The following is a 27,373-nucleotide window of genomic DNA, read 5'->3' on the forward strand; positions in this document are numbered from 1 at the left end:
CACTTAAAAATCTGACAAATCAACCACTTACACAAACATACTGAAAGACCAGAAATATCCAGTTTAGACATTGGTTATCATAAGGTTGAGAAAAACGTTCCACACACTCAAAACATCCAGTGTAACTCCACTCAAAGCCAAATGTTCTTGAAACTTGTTGTATAAGTGATGCCCAGCAGCAAGGGTGAGATTTTCCGCCACAGGTATATACATACACTGATTTGATAGCCAACAGTGTGGAACAGCCTGGAACAGGATGCCTTACGGAAGTGCCTTCAGCAAAATGTCTAGTTTTTTTGTTTTTTTTTTAAAGCATCGCTCCACAAAACAGAACCCACAACTTTGTTCTGACGTGTCTCAACAAAGAAACAAGAGATCTGTTATGTAACCTCACCCTTTGTTTAGTGTTTTCTGTTTGGAAGGTGTTCATGTCATAACATGATTATCTTCAAGTGAATTTAATTTAATCTTACCTTGTGTAGCCTACCACATATTCCTGTAAATTTCCTGCCTAATGTTTCTCCTTCCCCAGTGTGCTCTCTCTCCTTTACACACACATTGGGCAAAGGGTGAAAAGGGGGATTGTGTGGCACAGGAAATGTGTGTGTGGTTCAGGTTGTTTATAGGCAAAAAGCTCCCATTGTCCCTGTGTATGCATTCTCCCCATACTTTCCACTCTATATACTGAGTCCTGGTTTATTTCGCAAGGCATGGTGGTAAACAGTATTTTAGTATAGCTTATAATGGATAATTTAAATTATCACCATACATGGAAATATAACCGGTTGATCATCTTCAAGTAAAATTTGCATTGTGACAGGAAATGGCTGTAAATTATTATTATTTTCTCACAGGCCAAGAATTATTATTTTATGCTCTAAAAAGTTTTGTTTCCTCACAAAACAGTCATACCCAAACTATCTTTATGTGATCATCAGATTAAAACTGATGATCACCTATAATCACAAAATATTAGGCCCACATTTCACATCAGCTGATAATTGTTATTATAGTTTACAGCAGCTGCAACCACCTTAGAAGTCTCTGCATCCTGACAGGATGTTACTCAGGGACTGCGGCTACTACTGCTGACTACTGACTTCCGCTAATAATTCTACTACATGGAGTGATACTGTGCCTGTAATGTAAACAACAATCAGTAAACTGCATTAAAGAGATAGGCCTAACATTACAAATTAATGTCTGGCAGAAATTGCTCACTGCCTGCTGATTATTTGTGGCATTAGATGTCATGTTTTAATAATGAGGAGGAAACAGTATGCTGTTTGTTTGGATGAGGAACAACAACGAAAGAAGGCTAGCCATGTTGAGTTAATGGCATGATAGTGTTGCAAAAAAGCTTGTCTGACTCAGTTGTCAGTAAGAAAATGCACCAGTGTGGCCTCCCTCTACAGTTATTTGGCTTGGCGGGCCATGATCACGGACAGGATAGGGTTAAAAGCTACCATGCTTGCCTCACGGTAGGGGTGTTAACATTTTCTCAGACACGCAGATCCACCCAGACATACACACATCTTGTTTCTCTGACCAGCGACCGTTTGTCACACAGCAAACAAGACAGAAGACGGCCGACCCTTCAGCCAACTTTGGAGAAGAAGTCAAAGTAAGTTTTAGATAGCGTTTTTACACGTATCTAGCTAGCAAGTAACTTAATCAAATTAGATTAACGTTACGACAGAATATGTAAAGTTGCCCGTCGTTGTAACTTAGCCGCCGCCATCTATCAACCCTTTGCCTGTAGAAAACTTTCTATGTAACGTTAGCTCCAGAAACCCATTAATGAAAGAAAGTTCTACTAAACTAACAGAAACACAAACATGTCGACGTTTCAGCATTTAACAGTTGACCACGTCAGTTTACAGTTGACGTTAACGTTACCTTAAGCTAACGTCCTTTAACGCTCTATAACGACTTTGAAATGATGAATCGAACTAATTTGGTTAATCCTTCGAAAAAACTGACTTTACATTTTGTCAATTTTAGTGTCAGGGTCATATCTTGGACTTGATCAAAGCTGTCACAGAGGGTTCTGTGGGATTCAAACTTGTTGTTGTTAGGATATATGTCTGTGTGTTTGTGTGTGTCTAATGGGATTGGTAGGAAAACCATTGTGATCTGTAAGGAGGCCTTTTTGTGGTAAAACTGAAAAGAAGCAATGAGAGACCACGTCCAGTTAACACAGTTTTGGAAGAAGGTGCAAGTTTCTGGCAATATTGTGGTTTACAAGCAGAAATTCACATCTGAGTTGACCTACTGGAGTAAGGAAAATTAATTCTCAAATCTCAGTTACTGTCTGCTCTTACTTTTTTTTTTCTGAGTCATCAATTATTCAGTGACAGAATTTGAATTTGCTGATTTGTGGGAGTTTGCTTTTGGGTTTGGTGAAATGTCCCAATTGGCCACCATCACTGTTCAACTAGCCATGTATTTGGCAGCTGCTGTCACTTATAAGAACTACATTATTAGCACTGCATTAACATCAAGTATCCACATGATGTGTCATGAAAAGTCAATGTAGAGAACTGTAGGCGAGTTTGGTGATGCTGTCAAGGACACCACAGCCTCACGCTATTGGTGAATAAAGCCTCATATTGCTGGTTTCATTGCAGCTACGGATGATGCACAAATTGGGCTTCAAGAGGTTAATAGAGTGGTATCTCCATCACATTTGAAGCTGGTTGTGACGGAAACATGTGTTCCTTCTGTAATTTAAATCAGATGAAAAATCATTTCACCAAAGCCACATCTTTTTCTCCTTTCTGTTTTATATTGTAAGGAAAATGCTGATAGGTGTCCTTGTGTTTTGTATATAGACTAAATGATTAAAAAGAGAGGTCAAAACAAGTTGTGCTGTGTTTAGTCTTGTAACCACAGATCTTTCATCATTTCCACTGAATGCTGGGAAGTTACCTGGCACTGAACACAGGTGGGGGATTTCACTCAAGTCCCATCATTGCTAACTGGGATATCCCCTCCATCCCACAGAATTCTTTGAGGCTTATCAAGTTATTAAGCAACTCAACTGATCCCTTCTAGGGCAGGACTGAACGTGGTCGTTTGCAACAATATGGACCACCTTTGGAGAAGACCTAAAAAAATGATGTTTCAAGTTATATTTACATAATCAGTCGACTATCTGTGTCTTCTTGACTGAACCGTTTAGACTACAGATTTTGTATGACCGAGATAATTCAAAACATTTATAGACGTTAAAAGTATTTTGATAACGAAAATGATCTAGCAGGCCTAGTCCTCACCCTTGCAAGTTGCAATAACACTCACAAAACTGAATTTTATATATTATATTTAATATTACAGAAATCTCAATATGGCCAAGGAGCTGCTATAGTTTTTATCCATCCATCCATCTTCAACTGCTTATCCGGGGTCTGTTCGCTGGGTGCTATGTTTTTGATAAAGATAAAATTTGTCACAATGCCATTTATAAATCAAGCATTGAGGTGCTACAGAGATGCCCCAGCCTACAAATCATATTCTACAGACGTAAAGGAACATGCTTTTTTGGTACGGACCCCAGCAAAAATCACGAGTCACATAAGTGAAAACTAAAATATTTATTTCCTCTTTGTTTTGCATGTCATTCAGCCCTACTGTAGACAGTGAGCTATATCATGTCTACACAGATGTTTAAATTCAATTTATTTATATAGTGCCAATTACAGCGCCGTAAAAGAAGTTATCTCATTGCATTTTCATATAGAGCAGATCTAGACCGTGCTCTGTGTAAAAATGGCATTTTTGCAAATGTTAAAGCAGGATTCTGCATGGTATTAAGGGCTTTAGTACTAGGCTGATGTGAGTAGGTTCATGTCAGCGTGATGGCCTCACAGATGTGTAAATGGGTCAAATATGACTATGATAGGAGGTGGTGGTAGATGGAGGTTGGCAGATCGCCTGACTTTTTGTATACAGTAGGGCTGCAGTTGATCCATGCTGGATCTGTTACAGACACAGTCGATGCCATCTGCCACTAATGTTGTCTACATAATCTCTTATCTCCCCATGCTTTTGTACTGGCACTTTGTCCAAGAAACAAATACTAAGTTCAATTGCACACCTCCTTTAGTGCACCCCAAACACTGTTTGACAGTGATCCCACCTCATGCCAAACCACAGGGAGGAAAACGGGGGCTACGCAGGGAAGAAATGGCTGTATGAGGTCACAGAGTTTGGACCAGGTGACTCATTTGCAGCTTTCTTAGAGAAATAATTTATTTTCTCCACATGGGTTTTGCACCATAAGCCTGAACTTAGTCTTGTCTTTTTCTGATGTCCAATTTCCTTTTAATGTCAGAACCATTATGAATGTTAGCTGTTATACAAGGTTATAATGGCACTGTTTCTTGGATTTGCCATTTGGCTAAACTTTGAATTTCCATTGCACTTTCCAGTCCTTATTTTCACAAAAAAACAGACAGTGTGATTGGGTTTGTCAATGTAGGTTGAGCAAAAATAAACATAAAATGGCCCCATGGCTGCAGGATGTGCAAAACATTTGAGTGTATTTATGGTTTGGCATTTCTGCAAACCTTAATATGGTCACTTGGCTGCTTCAGAATGAATGGGACTGGGTCTGTTAGCCTATTTAATTTATTGTTTGAAAATATAATAAGTAGCACTGAGGCATTGTTAGGAATTGTTTTCAGATGGACAGAGCTCAGCCAACAAACGGTTGTCATAACTAAGCCTTTTTTAATCCACACTGCTGCTCACCATCAAGATATAAATACCAACAATCTCCTTTAAGGATTATGTACTTTGCAGGGGTATCTGCTGTTTGGTTTGGGTTTTATACCATGTTCAGATTTGTAAACATCTAATTTTGTTGGTAGTTTGCTTATCAACTGTGTTTAATAGGCTAGAATAGGTGGTTAGTAATAGTAATATTAACCGTAACCGACTTGTGACTGGCCTACTCTATAGATTGTGTCCTCTACATAAAGCTGAGACAGTAGTACAGTAAGTACAAGTAATACAGTTCAGTAAATACTTGTTCATGTTTGCATTTGATTACTCTAAATAACCAGTGCTTATGATGGTTTCCAGCAGTTCAAATTGTATTACATTCAGGGTTTTATTCTTCCTACTGACTCATGAATCTAATTGGGAAGATTAGATTAAATTAAGCTTTTATTACCATTATTCTGGTTGTTACATTACTGTAACAGTATCTTACAAAAATATTGTAACAATGTCTTGCAATAACACACTGTTACAAAAACACAATGCGTTTTCATCAGCAGAGAAGAGATTAAAGAAACTCAGTAGTAGTTGGGAAAAAAACTGTCCAGTTAACAACATGATGGCATTTTTAGACGGGTCTTTGTAAATACGCCATTTCATATTTAAAGGGGAAAAAGACTGTTGTAATGATGCATATATAGAAAAGAGATGGCAGGCATTTATACACAAACACTTACTAACCAACTGACGGGGGAAGATGAAAGTCTAGTCACATGGGACTGAGATGTCAGCAAATTAACTTTATTTGCATGCTATTTTAGTGGGTTTCCAAGGTTACTCAAAAAGCAATTTAACTGGTAATGCATCATTAGTCTTTGTAGAAAGTGATAGTTTGCTTAATGAAACATTGCAATTTTTACTCTACCTACCTACTACTACCTCTTATTCTGCCATAACACAGTATTCCTTTTCGCGTACATGTGCTTGTCTCTCTGAACAAGAATCCCACCATTACGAAACAAGTCAGTGAAAGATCAATCAAAAATAGACATCAATCAAAAACAAAACAGTGCAAAATATGGGACTTTTGTATTCAGAAATTATACGCAATAAACATCAGGTCATGGGTTTCTGCTTCCAAAAGTAGTATACACTTTTTAAAATAGAGCTAAATACACGCTATTACAGGCCCTGGTCTGCCATTGGGAAGAACCTATAGTTTTGATGTAAAAAAGACACAGAAAAGAGAACAGCTTGTAATCTGATACACGGGGAGTTGTCTCTATAGGATATTTTCAGACTCCTCAAATAACCACAATGGCTGGTTATATATAAAACTGCTCCCAGTGAAGGGAAGGAAAAAAAAAAAAAAGGTCTGGTTGTGGTAAATATTTTCTTTGGACTCATGGAGCCCTGGGCAGAATCATGCTGCCAGAGAGTTTCATAAAGTGTCCCTGCTGTATACGTGTTGCTGGCCTGGACTACAGGTGTTTCCTCAAAGGAACATTTTACTCACAGAAAAGTCACTAAATGTATGTGTAGGCTTGTGCGCCCACATATACATCTATGTACATGGGAAACACAAATAGAGATGATGAGTGAGTGGTAAACTGAAACAATGCAGATGTCAGTGTTACATGACCGAACCTAACATGTGAGAAAGCTACAGTTCTCAGCTTCCTTTGATGGACTGATTGTTATGTCGTCTGTTATGTGGTCGTATAACATTAGCCAGACCTGTTGAATATGGCTGGATATGGTTTTAAATAGGCTACTCTTGTTGTACATTTGGCTTTAAATAGTTCATAAAATTGACTGATAAAATGCTATTTCTAACCAAGCTTGTTGCTTGGGCCTAGTTTCCATCTGCCTGTGATTACTAATAGCATGCTAATCATGACTTCACTACTCTTTGTGGATGTCTGTTCCCTCCAGTCCGTCTCACCAGGGTGGTTCTTCTTGTTTGTCAAGAATAAAACCTATATTTGGTAACAAACTTGCTTTCATAAGCATCCAATACTGTCGTAAAACCAAATATTTTAACACAGCATGCCAATTGTTGTCTTATAAAAATGGGCATTAGAGCAGGTTGGGCTGTTTAAGACTGGAGAAACGTGGCTGTTGAAAATGATGTCTATGAAGATTCTCAGTCATCCAGGTCATAGTTATCCAAACGAAGGTTAAAGTCAAGGGCAACTGGACTTCAGTTCTGGAACTGAAGAAGTCCTTTGGATGAGGGACGGAACGTCTTCCAGTATCTTTAACCAAGTCCATTTGCCCTTGACTTTAACCTTCGTTGGATAACTGTTGAAAATGAATTAGGCTGATGTTGCTTTGAAGATTAAAGCTGTGTTTAATCAGGAACCCAACTGTGCAGATTTTCCTGTGTCCTTGTTCCATAGCCCGCTTACTCAACTATTAAAGCAAGGCTATCTCAAGGCTAGCTGTCTTTGGTTTGTTGTTGTGTCTTTTGTCCATCTTGTGTCTTTCTTCTCTTTTTATCTCACACGCCGCCACACAATACAGCAATTTTAATTTAACCAATAAATTAATTTCTGTTTTCCAGAAACACAGCCATGGGGAAAGGATGCATCACAGTTACCAAGTACTTTCTGTTCCTCTTCAACCTCCTCTTCTTTGTAAGTAATCACAGCTCTTCATCACTGCTTCATGGCCGTGCTGCAGAAAAATGCTGTCAAAATCTTGTCAAATGACTTCCACTTTGTCAGCAGCTTTGTTTACCAAAGAAAGATAGGTATGCTGTGCTACCTAAGCTGAACCAGACACGTACGACAAATCGAGAGCTGTCTGATGCCTGTCAGCGGTTTTAATTTGAGTAAGCGTCCATATTGAAATAGCACCAGAGATTAGTGGAGATACATAGGGAAATGTTGCTGTGACTCTGCCTGGGGCAAGAAACTTTACAGAGTACCTTTACACAGCCAGGTCTAAACAACAACAGATGGTTTCTGTTTGTTTCCTTCCCTCTCACACCGGCCAAAATATAGTCCAGGGGTTGCTATAACCCCAGATTCCTAAAACTGACTCTGTGAGGATGTCCAGACCCTTCCAATGAGACTGTGGCTGTAAACCTTTTGATGTGAACACTTGACTGGTGTCTAATAGGAAGCGTGTGTGTCTGTGTCAGGGTTTGTCCATTTGGAGAGATTAGGCTAGCGGAGGCTAGCGGAGGGAAAGCCAGGAAGCGGTGGGCTAATGATGGTTGACGGGAGCTCAACAGTCCCTCTAAATGAGCAGCTCTTAACTAGGGCTCTAATGACTGTTGTGGGGTTGGGGAGGGGTGGCGGTCCAAGAGGGGAAGCTGGTGAATCAACAGAGCCTCTCATCTATGGATTTACTCCCACTACAGTGATCCACAACGTATAAACAAGGGCCATGTTAATTACATAGAAGTTCTGCACTTCATTACCTCATTACAAGGGTACATTTGGTAAAACTGATGATTTTCTGAGGCTTTAAGATGCCAGTAACAAAATGTTCCAGTATAGAGGTGATGATTCTTCTTAATTTCTGAGAATTTCTCCCTTTATCCTTATTTACTTACACTGTTCAGTTTGCTGTTCTGAAAGGGACATTGAAGACTGAGAATGACTGGTAGATCTGTGACTGGCTGGGTGTTAATTGTGAGGAAAAAACAGCAGAATGGGTCTCTTGATCCTCTCCACATATTTTTTCCCTCTGCACATTGCTGTGAGAGAAAGAGACAAGCAGAGTTAGGATCTGATGAATCCCAGATGTGACAGACTGAGTAAGCAGAAATAAGGCCCTCTGTTCAAGACACACCAGCACAAATTCTGTGTTTCGCTCTCAAACTGGTGCCTGATTCTTTTCTCTTTCCCCTCTACAGATCTTCGGAGCATTGATCACGGGCTTTGGCCTGTGGGTCCTCTTTGATAACCAGAGCTTCATTGCTGTTCTACGTAAGTGTTGTAACATTCACTCACACACACACACACACACACACACACACACACATCCACAGTCTTGCTGCCACGTCCTGTAGTGATAACATTCACGTCAGCAAACATTCAGCACTTTTGACCCATGCCAATACATCTGGTCTGAGACCTTGGAGAGTATGCTTGTCAAATCCTAAAACCTCTGGCCTACTCTGTATAGCTTATGTGGAATTTATCCTATAGGAATCATTCCCAAGAAACCACAAAGGGATGTTCATACCAAACAAAAACTGTGACTCACAGATGAAACTTAATGACTTCCTCAGCCACTCAAAAGCTGACCTGTTGACATACAGACTACCCCTCCTCAATTTTTCCACAGAGTTGTACTTTGAACTTGCTGGGTTCTCTCAGCTCTCCAGACAGCAGAGGTGCACAGATAGAATCTCCCACCCTCACCGAAGTAGTCACAGATCTATTTGTAGACACAACATGTGAAAAAGAAACCAATCTCCTACATGGCGTAGTTATCATCTTTGTCATAGACAACAAAATGTGTAACGTAGGTTATCTGCTGTGAAAACACTAGAGAAAGCATAATTAAACCCAGTTCCAGCCTTGCATGAAAAGAACAGGGAACAACCGATGGAAACTCTTAGTTGCCATAAATCTTGTTATAAATGCTTTCAGTGTATTCATCCCAGATGGAGCATTGCCGAGAGCAGCAGTGAGTTTTTCTCCCAACATCAGCCTATAAAGAAGAATTCTTTTAATTTATTTTCTGGCAACTTAATATGTGTTGGAAGTCAAATACAGCATTTCTTTCAATGAGACCATGATACACATTTCTCATATGACGTGGGTCGCAAAGCTAGGACTGATGATGAGTGTTAAACCAACGCGGTAACTGTGCCAGATTTACTGCTTTTATACAGACAATATTTAACAAGAGCGAATAACTATTTTTGACTGGTGACCTGTCCAGGGTGTACCCCGCCTTTCGCCCGATGTCAGCTGGGATTGGCTCCAGCCCCTGTACGCAGGATAAGCGGTTGATGATGGATGGATGGATGGATGTTTAAGTTAATCGCTAAGCATAAATGCTAAATGGTTTCTGGTGCCAGCTTCTTAAACGTGAGGATTTGATATTTTATATCACTGTAAACATAATATCTTTAAGTTTTGGACTATTGATCTGACAAAATAAATTAACTGAAGACAGAATTTTGAGCTCTGGGATGTTGTGGTAGGTAATTTTTATAATTTTATAGACATAGCGATCTGATGAAACAAGAAAATCATCAGTGGATTAATCAACGGTGAAAATTATCGTAACGCTACCTTCCGTACTTTTGTGTTACTAGACTGCATAAGCGAGGAAAATAGTAGTTACTGGATGTAACTCCAGTTCTATGAGTGTGCATAGCCCTCTACCTGCATGTTATTGCATCTAAAGCATTATAGTTTTAATATGCTAAAACATTTATCACGTCCTCCAGTAAGTATTGCAAAATGGCAGAACATAAAACTGGTATACTGTCCAATGAGAAAGGGGGCTGAGCAGAGCTGGAGAAATCTATATTTAGGCTGGAGGTCTGTGCTGCTTTGACTGATGAGTTGTAAAAACTCTGGAGTTTTGACGAAGACCAACCAAAACTGACCTTGTGTCCTAAACTAGTCAGACTGAGTCTTGTCTTCCTCTGGCTCATATTTCACCTCTCGAGGTCACTACTCAGCGAGGAATCACTCCAAGGTTATTATTGAGACAAGTTTGCTTATCTCCAGTCAGGCTTGCAGAACACAAATGCAGTACAGTATCCATCATCCCTGCTAGCCCCAGTCCTATTGTTATGATAATCCAGCTGTTTCCCCGAGAGATAGCAGAGATCCTGCTTCTCTGATACCCTGAGGATATCCCTTCCTATGTGGGGCTTGATGACCTCTCATTCATGTATTTTTGTTGCCTGTACCCAGGATGGGTCAACCTCAACTCCTCCCTGGGTCTCTAGATTTCTAACCTAACTGGAAATCTCTTACCACCCTGTAGAGGAACAAAAACCAAAGCTGCAGGCAACTCTGTTTATTGACTCTGTGTGTTCCCCTCAGAAGTTGTACCGTTGCCTGACCATAAACAGGATCTGTGTGTTTTCAGTTTCCATTCTTTATGAGTTATATTAATAGAGGCCTCTGCAGATGTCCCAATGACTTCAGGCAGGGGAACTTTGGGAATGTTTTGGTTTCAGGCCCCCTATTTTCCAGTTAAAAGGGCATCTTCCCCTCAATGCACACGTCTCTAGTTCAATACAGTGCTGTCAATAGTTTACCTCCCTGACATGATGCCTTGAGTTTATCTTGCTGGCATATGTTTAAACAAAGACAGCTTGGGAAAGGAGGTCTGTGAGCCAGAGAGTGTGCCAAAGCAGAGTTTAGAAATATGCTGCAGATTAATTCAGAAACTTTCCAAAGGCATGAACAAAGAAAAGAGAACTTGGTTGGATTCTTTTTCGTTTGGCAGCTTAAATTCTAGAAATTCAGCACAAAGTTGATGTACCTGTGTTTATATTTTAAATCTGTACATATTATCAACTGTGATTTTTCTACTCTATACAAGCTGAATCTGTGGCTCTGGCCATGTTTACAGAATAGAAATAGAAAGTTTCATGGAAACCACCTATAAACTATATTATAGATATTTACATGGAACTGTGCCATATTACAGAGCAGAGCAGCACAGTAACAAGGCGAACACATGCTGACTCCAGAAAAAAGTTACCACAGATGACATAGACATAGATCTACAGCCGGAACGTTGTAAAGTGCAGTATCTGTTGCTCTGTAACTTTGATACACCTGGCAGAGGGTCTGAGAGGAAACACTTTTATGAGTTTTAAAAGATTTCATTTTAAGAATGTAGGATAGAAATAGCAGTTAACATCCCCTGCATATGTTTCATTTATTAAACATATTGAAACTAAGAAGCTACTGATTATACTTGATGTTAGAGGAAATAGTCAGGTCAATCCAAAGATTAGATGTATTGCCATAACATGCCAAGAACATTGGAAAACTGGCAGCGGTGAAAACATCTAATAGCAGGGATGAGAGGCTAGTCCACCACTGTCCTCACCACTGTTTGCCATCATACCTCTTTGCCTTTAGTTGATAGAGAGTGCGTAGAGCTAGGATGTGATCAAACATGTGTTTTGTACTATACACTGTTGTTGGCAAAGGAGGGTAGTTCTTTAAATGCTGGTTGGTTGTTTGTCTTATGCCACACTTTAAAGATATTGAGCTGGACTGAGTAAGAGCATGCGCGAGGAGGGCGGCTATGCAGCTTGATTGGTTGTTTTGACCCGGGAGTGGTCAAAACAACCAATCAAGTCAAGCAAGTCAGAGGAGCCTGAGAAACTTGATGTATATTTTACAGATTATGTGTCTCATGCCCTAAGAGTAGGGCAAGGATTGCTCCTTTCAGCAAACATTGGAAATACATTTATCATACATTCTAGCAGAAAAAACTGCGAACATGTATCATGCAGTCCCAGTCCAGCACTTCACGTCACTGATTCCTGTCTTGTAGATATTGCTCTCTTATGCCACTGACTAGACATACAGCAATGACTTGAATACTTTGGTTTGGCAACTCTCATGTTCAGTGTATTTCAGTTGACTCACTCAGTTTCTTGACAGTCACTGAATATGCTAGTTAAACTATTTAATGCATCTTCCCAAATACTTCAGGTAAATCCTTTTTGTTAAGGAACATGTACACATCTGTTGCTTTTGCAGACACTGGATTCGAAAAAGAGAGAGAGAGAAATAACATGCTTCAGCAGGGCCAGATATAGAACATATAATATGCTAGTCTGTCTCCCTTTAAATGCTACCCTGTAGCCACATAAATCCTCTGCATATGTTCAGCTAAAAATACTTTTAGCTTCCAAGTATTCTCAAGCCACCGCAACCTGCGCTACTCTGGTAACCCATTTAGAGTCAGATGTACATGCATGTAATGACGTCTTTGTGCAAACATGTGCCTCTTGTGTCTGTATTGTAAATAGTTATATTTAAGTGTCTCAGTACACTACGTAATCTTGTACAAATTATATTATTACGTGATATATTTATTTTTGCATTAGGATTGCAACTAATGATTGTTTTCATTATGTTGTTGTTGTTGTTGTTGTTATTATTATTCATTGATTCATTGATTCATTGATTCATTTTGGTCTATAAAAATGTCAAAAGACTGACCAATGGTGGTTTTGTTATTGTCCGACCAACAGCCCAAAACTCAAAGCTATTTACTGTACAGTGATATTACATGATAACAGAGATAAGGAGCAAATCCTCACATTGGATGAGATTTTTTTTTTGCTTTAAAATTACTTAAATTATCACTCTATTATCAACAATTTTGTCGATTAATGTTCTGTTGATTGATTCATCATTTATTAACAGTTTACAACTATAGATTCCATATAGGATGTAAGAATGGTATTGTGAAAGACAACTTGTTTTTATAGTCTGTAATGGGATTTATATTCATTGTGCATCAGATAGAGGGTATACTGTGTATGATGATTTCTGCATAAATTAGCAGCTAATACGATAGAGGGAAGTTGAAATAATCACATCTATTTATCTTCCTAGTAAGCAAGCCTAGAAACAGCATTGCATTATATTCATTGAGCAGCGGTGGAGGAGCTGCTGTGTCTGTCAGCTCCATCACCAAATGGATGGGAGTGAGTTGTCTGATTGCTCTTGTTTGCTTGGCCCAGGAATCTTTAGGAGTTGGAGCCATTTCACAGAACTCAGATTCTGGCTTCATCTTTAGACCGAGCTCGGACTTTCTGGAGCTCCTCCAGACCAGATAACACACAGACACCTAATGGCTCCAGTTTATCTCCTCTCTATCCTTCCAATCTTCCATTTCAGTCCCTGCCCCCCTCCTCCTCCTGCTGCAGCTCTCTCGCTCTACATACCAAAGAGGGAAATCAATTAATCTCGCCACACGTTGGCTTGTCTTGGTCCAACTCTCTCTGGTGGGCTATTAAAATAATCTTTCCTGGGAGAAAAGCACTATAATGCTCTGAATTCAGAGAAGGAAAGAGAAGGTTTGTAGCCTGAATCATTTTTGACTAGCTGTATGAAAATGGTTTTGCATGTGAACTAGGCCTTCTATTGAGCTGCATTTGTTTGCAGGCACACACTGTGGTTAAAGTAGAAAAACAAGAACATGGCCCTGCTTCTGTAATTCTATTTTGAAAAATCATGTGGGCTAAGTGGTTGTGTTTTTTGTCTTAAAAAAAAAAGCAGTGAAGCTTAACCAAAGAACTGAATTTAACTGTTGAAGCAGGTGCGTAGTTTGCAGCTTCCGTATAGCTTTCAGTGTAATGTTTATGTGTAAGTTGAACTCTTTTGTTTCTCTTTCTGTTTACATATGTTTTCTCCAGAGGAGTCATCAAACTCGATCAAAGTGGCTTCCTACATCCTCATTGGGGTGGGTTCCTTATCAATGGGCATGGGATTCTTCGGCTGCATAGGAGCCATCTACGAAATTCGTTGTCTGCTGGGTGTGGTGAGGAATTACATTCACTTTAAGCTAACACGCTACAGCTTAGTTTCATTTACTAAGAGGCTCATATAGGGTTACCACCACAGCGAGACATAATGGAGTAATTTTGTACATGATTTTTAAAAATTCCATTGTGATAATGGCAACTTTAGACATGTTGACGTAATGTCATCATACCGTTACACTTAACTGCAACAACAAGAACGACTGAAACCAAAAGTAACATTGCAACTTGAGTTCAGGAGAGTGGAAGTGGTGTGGTTACAAAGATCAGATCTACAACAAAACCACAGTAATGTGTGAGAAGTGCAAGAAGACTGTAACAACAAAATTTCACCTCCTCAAGCAGAAGCACCTGGTTGAGTACGAGTAGCTCCCGCGAGGAGAGTTCAACAGCTATTGGGAGATCTAAACCAAAAAAATATTTTTAGTATTTTACCATTAAGAATATCATTATTGCAGAAATACCCTGAAATATTGTGATATTATTTTAGGGCCATATCACCCGTCCCTCGTATCCACAGATTATTATCCGCAAGTTATATTATTTTAAGTTACTGTACTTTAGCATTAAATATTCATTTGCATGCACCTGTTTGAGCTCTCAAGCCTAGCTAAGAACACATGATAAATTCTTGCTGACAGTAAAGCCTTTTTGCATTTCTTCTTATGTGTGGGCCGGGGCTTCGCAGCATGTGTGAATTTACAGAGGAGAGTGGGACGGGGGTTGACGGGTAAAGCCAGTGAGATATAGGGAGTAAAACAAGAGTGGGGATGGGTGCATGACCTCTACAGCGTTAAACCTGCTAGGGTTAACTGAAGAACTGCTGTGACCTACTTCTCCCAGCGACAGTGACCAGCTGGCAGAGGAACCCCCCCACCCCACCCCACCCCATCACACACACCACCTTTCCACTCAGGGAGGCTGAGGAAGGGTCTTGAATGGCTTACATTATTCTTGCAGAAAGCTTTAGAGATTATGTTTAAGACTCTAAACACTGATTAATGATAATTTAAAATGAATGGTAAAAATCTACCCAAGAGTGTGTTTAATCTTCTTGTCTGCTAGTTTGTTATATAATGTGTTTTTTTTTACTTGCAATAACTGACTTTTTGGATAGAAACAAGTTGTGAACACAAATTATCGGCAAAGTTGATCTGATCAACTTGTTAGCAAATAGTTTATTCTTTACGCATACAAGTTGCATTGGAGTTGTGTTTATGTCCACCTGAAGTCCAATATTAACTATTTTTTCACTCTGTTTTTGGTCTCCGCCAACTCCTGAGAGAAATATCTGGCTCTTTAGCTGATACATGCTCCACTATGTTCACCAGCTAGTCATAGGTAGTGTACAGAGGGTTTTTTGCACCAAAACATTGAGGTTGTAGGCCTGACAGCTGCACAAAGAGCAGAAACTCGCTATAAAGCTGGAAAAATCTGAGGGGAGTGGTTCTGGTGATAATTCTCTGTAGGTTATTCACCATGAGCAACACCTTAAACATTCTCACATTGTTTTCACATTGTCATTTGATACTTTCGATTAAATCTGCTTAAATTATTTTATTTATTTAATTTTACATAATAGTACATAATGTCTAATGTTACATAATAGTAATAGGAGGTTATTGATTTCCTGCAGTGTTGCCAGTGTTTTAAAAGTATTTATTGTAAATGTTTATACTGACATTTTCCACAGTACTTCACCTGCCTCCTGCTCATCCTCATCGCCCAGGTCACTGCTGGAGTTCTCATTTACTTTCAAAGAGATCGGGTAAGATGCTACCTTTTAATGTACTTAATCAGTCTACCTTTTGCTCTTCCCGTTTTTGTTAATTTCACTTCTTCATAATTTATCCTCTTGTCTATTCAGTGTGTTTTTTTTAGTCTTCTTAGTTTTATTCCTCTTTTTGTACTCTGTCCTGATTTTATCTTTTTCACCATTTAACCCCTCCTCTCCCTCCCACTGGTTTTTCATGGTTCTCGTCTCCTCAGTTGTGTGACTGGCTGCATTTAGGTCTTAGCTAAACATGTTAATGAGCCCCCTGCATCCTGTGATGAATCACAGTTTTGTACCTTGACGAGTGGAAAGTGAGAGGGTGTCGGTTTGTCACTGATGTGACGTTGGATGCTGGTAGAAAGTGAGATGAAGCAGGTGGACTGAAGGAGATGTGTGACAACTGTAAAGGAAGTAGAAGGCAGGCTCTTAATACTGAATTTTTCCATTGTTGGCTCAGCTCCCCCTCCGGGGTTTTTGTTTGTTTTTTTTATGTTAGAGGGAGAGGGCTAACAAATGAATGCTGAATGAATGTTGGTAACGTTGCTGTCATATTCTGACACATTATATTGGTATGTCCAACACTGCCCCATTTAAGACCGTAATTATCACCCCAGAAACCACTTTATACCGAAATCCTTGATAAAGCGGTGCCCCCTACAGGCAGGATCACCAACTCACCAGGGGTCTCACTTATGAACAGTGGGTACGTACAAAACAGGGCTGGAAACGTGCGTACGCCACTTCCCAAGCAAAGGTTGTGATCTATAAAAAACAAACTTGACGGGAAAATGTGCGTCCCATAAGTAAACTCTGAACCATGTGTCCGCACATAAAGAGGAGAAATGAGAAACGGCCACTCACATGGCAGAAGGATGAAACTGGAATGAATAGGCCTACTACTGTGTAAAATATATCGAAATATTACCTCGGAGTAGTATAGGCTTAAAGCCTTTCTAAATAATAATTTGATTGATTTTCCCTGAAGTGCGCAATAAAAAAAACATCATTGATCATTTGCGGCGCACAAAACAAACCATGACCGAGGATAATAAACCACGGAAAACAACTATGCTGGGTGACCGAAGAATTCTTTCCCTGGTGAAGAAAACACCCTTCACAACAGTTGGCCAGATCAAGAACACTCTCCAGGAGGTAGCTGTATGTGTGTCAAAGTCAACAATCAAGAGAAGACTTCACCAGAGTGAATACAGAGGGATCACCACAAGATGTAAACCATTGGTGAGCCTCAAAAACAGGAAGGCCAGATTAGAGTTTGCCAAACAACCCCTAAAAAAGCCTATGGACAGATGAGACAAAGATCAACTTGTACCAGAGTGATGGGAAGAGAAGAGTATGGAGAAGGAAAGGAACTGCTCATGATCCAAAGCATACCACCTCATCAGTGAAGCATGGTGGTGGTAGTGTCATGGCGTGGGCATGTATGGCTGCCAATGGAACTGGTTCTCTTGTATTTATTGATGATGTGACTGCTGACAAAAGCAGCAGGATGAATTCTGAAGTGTTTCGGGCAATATTATCTGCTCATATTCAGCCAAATGCTTCATAACTCATTGGACGGCGCTTCACAGTGCAGATGGACAATGACCCGAAGCATACTGCAAAAGCAACCAAAGTTTTTTAAGGGAAAGAAGTGGAATGTTATGCAATGGCCTAGTAAATCGCCTGACCTGAATCCGATTGAGCATGCATTTCACTTGCTGAAGACAAAACTGAAGGGAAAATGCCCCAAGAACAAGCAGTAACTGAAGACGGTTGCAGTAGAGGCCTGTCAGAGCATCAACAGGGCTGAAACCCAGCGTCTGGTGATGTCTCTGCGTTCCAGACTTCAGGCTGTAATTGACTGCAAAGGATTTGCAACCAAGTATTAAAAATGAAAGTTTGATTTATGATTGTTAATCTGTCCCATTACTTTTGGTCCCTTAAAAAGTGGGAGGCACATATACAAACTGTTGTAATTCCTACACCGTTCACCTGATTTGGATGTAAATACCCTAAAATTAAAGCTGAAAGTCTGCCGTTAAAGCACATCTTGTTCGTTTAATTTCAAATCCATTGTGGTGGTGTATAGAGCCAAAAAGATTAGAATTATCCCAATATTTATGGACCTGATTGTATCTGTTTGTGCAAAAGAACACCTCAAATATGTTGGACAGTTTAATCAGGAATCATATTAAGTTATAGGCCTACTTGCATGCAGTGCAATTTATTCTCATACATAAGGTGAACAGGAGGACAAGTACATTTAAATTGATACCGTTTTCAATGTGTCAGATGAGCAAATACGAGTGCAGTTTTATATTGCCTATTGTTATCAGATGTGTGTTGCCTTTTTGAGCCAAACGCTGTGCACCATCGTGTGGATGTGATGTGTAGCTTGTAAAAACACATTATGGAAATATAACGCTATTTTATGTCATTTACAACAAGTCATATTTCTTTTAACTCATCGGCAGCCTCATTAACTGAGTGCACTGTTTGGGTAGCCTAAATAAATGTTCAAACACAAGCAGAATGCATTTGGTTTAATCTCTTTTCAAACGGGGGAATCCAAATTAGTACCTGGGTCATCCCGTCTTGCGTGTGTGTGTGTGTGTGTGTGTCCCTCCAGTCAGTGACGTCACTACTCAAAAGAGGGATGCCCCATCCTGCAGGTCGGTTATAAGGGGGTGAAGCTCTGGTGCCCCCTTTCCTCCAGTACACAAGCGTTGTGTGAAAGTGCATTTTTTACCCAGCTTCAGCTTCACCAAAAGAAACATCAGTGTCACACTGAGTTAAATTTCATTTTGTAGCTTTTCTGTCAGATTTTGCCTCCTTTTCTTCCTGCAATCAGTACGTATTAATATTAATGAGGGGTGTTTCACTGACCATTTATAGGCAACTATGGGCGTTTGAAGGGTCGGACATGGAGCTCCTTCACATGCGCCACATTTCAAGTAGATTGTAAAGGGAACTTGCTAACAAGTGTGCGTTCGCACGGTTTTATAAGTCTGGATATTTTTTGGCGTGCGCCATTTTTGGCTTTTGGGCGCACATACACTTTTATTGAGGAGTCTGACAGGTCACAACAAACCAAAGATTGTCAAACCGTGTGACTCTCCTACTTCTTAAGCTAAATAAATCATTAAAAGACCAGTGGATTATCTAAAAACATTTTTTTTAAAAGCTAAAAGCTAGGTTGTTTTTACATTTTTGGAGAAACCAGCCAGCAACAACACTAACACTTTTCAAGAGGATAGTTTTGCTCAAGACCCTGCCTAACCAATACGTTAAAATACAAATCACAAGTGATGTGATAGTCACCTAAAAAAGACAAGAACATTTGAAACCAAACCAAGAAAAAAACCATTGCGGACAGATCTCAGAAATGCATCGAATATTATAGAACACATCCAAATATCACGTTGTTTGTGAGTTTTACATCTGTGGAACAATTAGGCATCTTTAACAGGTCACCAAAAGCACTTTTTAAGTTACAGAATACACCATAAATGGAGGTGACCGTCAGACAGAGGAAGGTTTTAACTCTCCTCCTGGGTTTTTCCTCTAAAACCTGTTCTTTTGAATCTGGGGTCAAATCAATAATGGCAACCAGCCTAAAAAATAGAACCAGCCATATGTGTTGGGGTGGTGATGGTGTAGTGGATAAAACACATCCACGTGCATCCACATGCTCCAGAGGCACTTGACCTTTGATATATATTGCAATTGTAAGTCGCTTTGGATAACAGCTAAATGACTTATTAAATTCATTAAAATTAAATTCATTAATGTGTTTGTATGAAACCTCTTCGACCGGTTTCAGGACATAAAACGCCTTTCCCTTGATAAACCTCACACCTGCGTGACTCAGGATAGGCGGAGGCCCTTTCAACTGTTAGCCCTCCAGCACTTGCACATGTGCATATACGTATGTTTGTGTGTATCGCTGAGAGCGTGTGCGTGTTGTAGCTTTAGACGCGCTCCCTGTGTTTAAGGCTCACCACAGAGCAGGGTGGTGCTCTCTCCCAGAATAGGGTGAGGCGGTCACTCATCTCCTTCAGAGCTCTGAAGATACATTGCTGCCACTGCTCTGTGGTCTCACACATAAACAGAGTCATGGTCCTGCTGAGCTGCATTTGTGCAATGTTTCAGCCCAGCATGGGACTTCGCAGGGCAATACCACCCGAGGTGTTGCCCTAAGAAACATTAAGTTCAGATGTTGCTAGTAAATTTTCAAAAAATATTTAGCATGGGTGTGTTTGTTTTCTTTTCTTCAACACTGTCTCTCTACTGTGCACAAAAGATTGCAATGTGGGCAATCTGACTCTTTTTATGGCTTGCATACAAACATGCACCCTCATATTGATATATGTACAGCTATTTATAGTATTTTGTATCAACTAAAAACAAGTAACCAGTATTGGTCTGACACTTGCACTGTTGATGGTATATTCTCATCTCATTCCCAGTTGAAATATGAGATGTCCAACATCATAAAGGGCATGATAATCCACTACACTGGCCAGAACAGGACCACAGAGCACACCTGGGACTACATTCAGAGGACGGTGAGTTGACTTCTTTAACCAACACACTCACAGAGGTCTAGTGCTTCTTAACAGATGAAATCCAGCCTTTCAATTTTTCTGCAGTGCTGAAAATTGAAATGAATAAACTAAATGTATCAAACAAGTTTGCTTCAATAAAGTGACGGTTTGCATGCCATTAATACCCCTTTAGTTTGATAAGCAGCCCGTGACACAGCCGCATTCAGCTTGCGTAGATTAGTCACGTTGTGTGAACGCCACGACTTCAAGACTTCATAAGACGGCATGTGTAGTCTGAACAGCACGGTGATCTGCCGACGCTGAAAGTCATGTAGTCTGCACGAGCCTTAACATATGAAATTTGGTCAGAGTTGTTATCTGAAGTGACTCTTAGAGTAACATGAGTGCATATATTTTTAGAATGGGTGTCTCCCATGTGAATTAAACTTTTAACCTTTCAGTACTGGTCACATGTTCTTTCTATTGTAATGCTGCATCCACACAATGTCGGCAGAATGTGAAGAACAGGAAAACTTCAGTCTCATGATTTAAATTGCCTAAATAAGCTAGTTTTGCACGTTTTGGAGCAGTTCATTGAAAAATGGGACCAAATACAAACAAACTGTACAGCTCCTTTTTAAATTAACAAAATCGATTATTGGTGTTAGATTTTATTTACATGTAACTGGCCAGCAGTGGAGCCTGTTGACGCTTGTGTGTAGTTCTTTTCATCAATATCTCTGACTAGAAATTAAGCTTGGTAGCCCCTAATTATGGTCCAAGTGATAGGACACAAACTCAGCGTAGTATACAGAGCCATGCTTCAACGTCACGTTACAAGTAGGTAGTTTTGGTTTTATTTGCCTAGGTTTTGAAATTAGTCTCTTAAGTTTTCTGCCTCCACCCCAATACAATTGCACATGATTGGCATTTTATAAAGGGTGCTCAAACATTGAAAAAGTACTTTTAAATTACTCAACAGCAACTTTGAGGCTCACTTAAGATAACCCACAGACCTCACAGTGAACAGTTTTCATCTGAACTATCTACTGCATCTAATCTACTGAAGAAATAGTCCCTATGTAAACTTTTAATATGCGTTTATCCTGAATAACTGAGACGTTTCAAGTAAAGCACGTTGAGTTTTTCTAATTTAAAGTTTCAATCCTTTGAGGAAAACAAACAAAATTCCATTCACTTCTGTTGTTTTCTGGCTGGCAGCAGAGGTTTCAGAGAAGGATATCTCAGAATCTCAGCACCTAAGACTGAAATGAAATGCATGACTGGTGAGGAAATGTGGGGGATTTTGTTGGGCTTTTTTTTTCTTTCTTTTTTTTGTCCTTTGCATGGACTGACTCATTAAACTAGTCAGAGCATAGCAAATAAAAATGGCTCTGAAGCAAGCTTGCTCTGCTCTTTCTCTTTATCTCCTAATGTTTTAACTCACATCCTCCCTCTCTTTCATATCACCAGATGGAGTGCTGTGGATGGACTAGTCCGGGTTACTGGTCTGAGAACATTTTGATCAAGAACAGCTCCCAGAACCTCTACCCATGTTCCTGTCGCAATGAGTCCCTGCCTGGCACGGACATCAAGCATGTCGGCCTGTGTGAGCACCTGTCTGCAGGCACGCCCATCTATCAAATGGTACATCTAAAATCTGCAGTGCTGTTTCTGCACTAAGGTTCAAAATCTGTCTGAAAATCATAATTGTGAATTTTACTGAACAGCTGTTTATCCTATTGTCCCATCTCGGTTCAGTCTGGCATCATGACATACATTACTCAAACGGTATATGCAAATACATTTTTTTTATAGAGAAGCATAATTCTGTGATTAATTGTAAAATCCTTCCAACTGTGCCCACTTGGTTCATCATTTTTGTGGTCACTCGCTCACTCAGGCACTGTTTGAAACTGCAGTCTGTCCCACTGTGCTGAACCAACCACTGTCTTTGAGAGGTTCTTACTGTGTTGAAATTTTGGTTGATGACCAGCCATGATTCAACTACTATAAAGACTTCTTGAAAATCATAGTTCAATATTTCAGCCAATTTCGCTTTCACACGCAATATCTTCCAAGTCCAATGTCTAACATTTCGGGGAGGATCTATTGGCAGAAATGGAATAAAATATTTGTAAGTATGTTTTCATTAGAGTATTATCAGACAAAGCAAGCACTGGCTCTTGAAAGGGCGTTTTGTGTTTTTTGCGAGTGAGGCGAGCGGTATTTAGGTGGTTGCAATCTGCAGACTCACTGTACCTGTACCTTTTTAAGTGAACATAACAAAAGCGAACATAACGCATTTGAATGTATTTGAATCTCTTGTTGGCTCAACATTAAGTCTTTATGATAAGGTTTGCGACATCGGACAGTAAGTGAGCGCTAAAATGTTTTGACAGTCACAGGAAGTCTTACCTGACACAATGCGCGCTGTCTTCTGTAATACCCAGCCCCACTGAGGTTCACATGAATGGTAACATTTTATTTGTAAATGCCACCAGACCCTGTCCCGTGTTACTTCAGCTGGGTGAAAAATACTAGAGCATGCCTGCATTTTCCTCATAGACCTTACACCTTTTCTCATTACGTAAGTCGGTATGACTCGTGTTGCGTAACTCTGCCAGCTTGGTGTGGTCGTTCTTAATCAGCACAGTGAATATGGACTGCTGAGGCATGTTGTTTGTGCTGTGTGATTTGTTCAAACACCAGCAAAGCTTTACTCTCTCTCTCACTCTACTGTTTTACTCAGCTCAACTAAGCCGTGTTATTCTTCCCCTCTCTGACTCAGTCCAAAGCCAACAGTTGTGTTTTGAAAAGGCTCTGCTCATGTCCGGCAGGGATCACAAAGCCATTCATTTCTCCTCTGCTTCCCCCCACCCCCCAACTGTCTTTCTTAACTTTTCTCTCTTTCTCTCTCCCTCTCTGGTTCTCTCCTCTAGGGCTGTATGACTAGCGTGGAGAAATGGCTCCTGGAAAACTGTGGCGTTATTCTGGGAATCTGTGTCGGTGTGGCAGTAGTGGAGGTATCTATCTCTTGCTCTGACTAGCATGAAAGGATGAGTTCTAGTTTTCAAGAATATCTTAATATCATATTCTCCATATGCCATATGCACTGCATGTCAAAAGAACTTCACTGTTATCATTCCTCCTGTTCATACCGGCTATGAATCAATCCCTCCCTGACGCAACTCCATTGTAAAATTTGGGGGACAAAATCCACGCAAAAACTGTATTCTTAGTTCAGCCAAAGCTCATATGAGGCAAAAGTCAGAGTTAAAGGAATAATTCACTGTTTTGGGAAATGTGCCTGTTTGCTTTTTTGCCAAGAGTTTGATGATTGAGAGATTGATGCCACTCTCATGTCTGCCTGTTAAATATGAAGCTGCAGCCAGCAGCCAGTTAAGGTCACAGCTAACCTGACTCTGTACATAACTTCTCCATAAAACCATGTGTTGTTTTCACACTTATATTTTTGAGCTGTAGAGGTGCTGGTAGACATATTCCAGTCTTCCAGTCTTGCTGAGCTAAGCTATGTTAAGCTATTCTAACCATCTCCTGGCTCCAGCTTCACATTTAACTAAGAGACACGAGATTGGTATCTCATAAATGTCATGTCTTAAAAGTACTCTGCTTTCTTGCTGAGAGCACTTAACACTTGGCTAGAAAGTGAATAAGCATATTTCCCAAAATACTGAACTGTTCCCTCACAAAATCAAAAGGGTATCGTCCACAGATGGTGTTTCCTTGCTGAGCCATGGTGAAGAGATATCTCATGCTAGTTGCATGTGGGTTTGTTTCCAACTACCAGCTAGGTTTGTCAAAATCTGACTTTTGAAGCCTCATATAAACTTAAGCTGCTCTTTGGAATGCAATTTTACCCAGAACAAGGAGTGTGGATTTTGTCCTCCCATCTTTTACAGTGAGGAAGGGGCCACTTTCTTGCCGCAATGGAGAGGAGAGATTAGAGGAGAGATTACAGCAAACCAAAAACTCTTAACTAGAGCTGAAACGATTACTTGATCAAACGATTAGTCGATTGACATGAAAATAACAAGCACCTATTTTCATGATTGAGTAATCTCTTGTTCCCGCTTCCAGAAGGTGAGGATTTGCTGCTTTTCTTTGCCTTGTCTTGTTAGGTTTTGGAGTGTTGGTCAGACAAAACAAACACTTGCATGACATCACTTTAGGCCTTCGGGGAACTTTTAATGGGCATTTTTTACTATCCTCTGGCATTTAATAGGCCGAGCAATTTATTAAGTAAATAATTGGTAGTTTAATTGATTATGATGTTAATTTAGTTCGTTGCAGCCCTGATTTCAACATACATAAAAGCTTGTGAGCATTGTTTTAACACAGATTTGGAAAAAATACATGATACAGTAGTCTGTTTTATGTGCATTTTCTATTTGTGAATTACATAACCTTTGTGGAAAACAAAGAAAGACTAGTGGGGAAAAAACTTGAAAAAACACTTGGCTCAGGTGGAAAAGTTGGTGTATCGATAAGAACAAAGTGCAATTAAAACAGACTTAGCAAAGTGACTTAAACATCACTGAAGCTTCCGCTCCACTGAAGAGTAACAAACATCAGATCTGCGTGGAGTGATGAGGAGTAACTACATATTCCCTGATTACTAAGTTGACAACTCCATTTCCTCCAGCTCCTTGGGATGATCCTCTCCATGTGTCTGTGCAAGAGTGTCGTCCAGGAGGATTATACCAAAGTACCGAAGTACTGAGCTGAAGACGGAGCCAGCTACACACCACACACAGATGGATGGACTCTTTTTGTCTCCCTCTCCTTGTCTCACATTCTTAAGAACACACTCACACACACGCAAATTGAGACAGCTGTCGCCTCCATTTGAGCTTCTCCTGCCTTGACAGCTGTGCAAATTTCTCACGCCCCGTATGTCCCACACACACAAACACACACACACCTCTCAATCAAGCTTGGTGGAAGTAAGTCCACAAGTTACCGTTGTTGTGTTATCATTTTGTTTTTTTTAAGGAGACATTTATGATGTTATTGTAATTTTTCTTTTTTAAATGTTCATATATGTGTTGTTTTGTTTTCCTGGGCTGACCTCAATGAAGTGCTTAACATAGTAGTAGAGAGCACTTTAGTGACATTTGGTGAGCTGAGAGCCGGAGAATCTTCTGACTCCGGGGCATGGAGATGAGAGAGAGACAAGAGGGTGAGGGTGGGTGCATGGTAGACTCTCTCAAGAAATTAATACCACTGTGTGATGCTGCAGCTGGTATTTTTGGTGCAGAGGGTGGAGGAGAGGCCCAGGGCAGGGCTGATGAGGTTGAGGTTTTGGCTTCTTTCATCAGCTCCTTGTACTCAGTAGCCCTCCTCCTCCTCCTCATCCCTCCCTCTATCCATCATCTGTTAGTGTCTAAATCATGTCCCTGTCCTTTTCTCGGGTGTGTCTGACTGGTAGCGAGTAGCTTAACAAAATGACTAGTTTTGCATGAAGTAAGTGTGTGTATGATGTGTTGAGTGAGTATTTTATTTCTTCTTGTTCTTTTTTTTATATTCTCATGTCGTTTCTGTTTTGTTTTTACAGCTGTACATATGACTTTGGTAAGGGGTTATGGCACTTCAGTGCTCGGTCAGCGTTTTATATGAGAAGCTGTCACCCACATGCTCTTGTTTTAAGAGTTCAATTGTTTTTCATTTCCTGTCAGTTGTTGATGATGTACAGAGCACAGCAATAGCTCGTCTGCACTATTTTGGTCTGAATCTGAGAAATTACCCTTAGAATGAATCTGACATCACTCTCTATCGCTATATTTTAATCTCTGTAGCATGAATTTGTGAACAGATCAACCTACCATAGCGCCTGCCCCAAACTTATTTATTTAAGCTCATTACACCTGCCGTCATTTTGATAAAATCATAGCAATAACATGAAAACGGCAGCTGTGTGACCGCAATGTATTTTCCCTTCTCTGCGTCATGGTTTATTTTCCCTGAAGTAATTTTCCCTGGTTTATATTATTGGTTGCAAGAGCAGAGAAAATGTTGGAAACTAGCATTTTTATTATAATACTGCATATTTCAGAAGCCGCTATGAACAGAAAATGACTGTTCATCATTCCATGCTATCCTTGCTAAAAATGATTCACAGAAATGTTCCTCTGCTCGTCATCAGTCCTTCCACTTCATTTCAAACACGCTATTATGGTTGGATTTATGGTCGTATTTTGTGGATAGATTGCACTTTTATTTGGTTAATAGTTTTTCATGCCATCTCACAAACGAGGGTACAACTGGTCAGTTGTGTCAGAATTACGGCCTCTATTTTATGACCTGTTCTATTCAAATATTAATTTAACTAAATGAGTGATGAAGGCTTTTTTATGGTGTTTTTAAGATATTTTTACACTTTTACAAAAAAGTTTTACAAAAAAAATATTCGTGGAGCTGTAAGCCATGTTTGAAAAACAAACGTTTCTTGTTATTATTGAGAACTATTAAACCTGAACACACTAGAATCAGTTGAACTTATTTCATTTTGTTTTTTTAACAACAGACATTAACAACTATGTATTTAATCTTTCCCTTGGTCAGTTGTCAGGTTTTGTACCTAAAGGAGCCAGAAGATGGCAGTATGTATTCAACAGTGTCCCAGGCTCAGACAGAAAAGCTTTTGCACAAGATGAGCAAAATTAGTATGTTATGGCGTTTTAAGTGTAAAATGAAAGATTGCTCATCAGTGATTCATTATGTTTTTGAAAGCCTGATTTGTAGAAGCTGCAGGTTTAATTATAGGGTTTCATTTAGATTCTTAAGAAATTGCTTATTTCACTA

General features: G+C 39.8%; 1 protein-coding gene across 2 annotated transcripts; it reads left to right on the forward strand.

The window, feature by feature from the left end:
• The first annotated feature begins 1,472 nt into the window (after positions 1-1,472).
• Positions 1,473-27,060, forward strand: cd82b (CD82 molecule b). 2 transcript variants are annotated; one of them, XM_038705570.1, is made up of 9 exons: positions 1,473-1,624; positions 7,292-7,364; positions 8,594-8,666; positions 14,102-14,226; positions 15,921-15,995; positions 20,471-20,569; positions 22,022-22,195; positions 23,491-23,574; positions 25,215-27,060. In XM_038705570.1, exons 2-9 carry the CDS (start codon positions 7,302-7,304, stop codon positions 25,290-25,292), a joined length of 771 nt encoding a protein of 256 aa, XP_038561498.1. In that variant the 5' UTR covers positions 1,473-1,624; positions 7,292-7,301; the 3' UTR covers positions 25,293-27,060. The 2 variants fall into 2 exon arrangements, with proteins under 2 accessions (XP_038561498.1, XP_038561499.1); XM_038705571.1 differs by having other exon boundaries at positions 1,503-1,628.
• Positions 27,061-27,373: the final 313 nt, after the last annotated feature.

Source organism: Micropterus salmoides, unplaced genomic scaffold (assembly GCF_014851395.1).
Source record: "Micropterus salmoides isolate LMB-PRFRI ecotype aquatic unplaced genomic scaffold, ASM1485139v1 Ms_hic_scaffold_8, whole genome shotgun sequence".
NCBI classification, from domain to species: domain Eukaryota; kingdom Metazoa; phylum Chordata; class Actinopteri; order Centrarchiformes; family Centrarchidae; genus Micropterus; species Micropterus salmoides.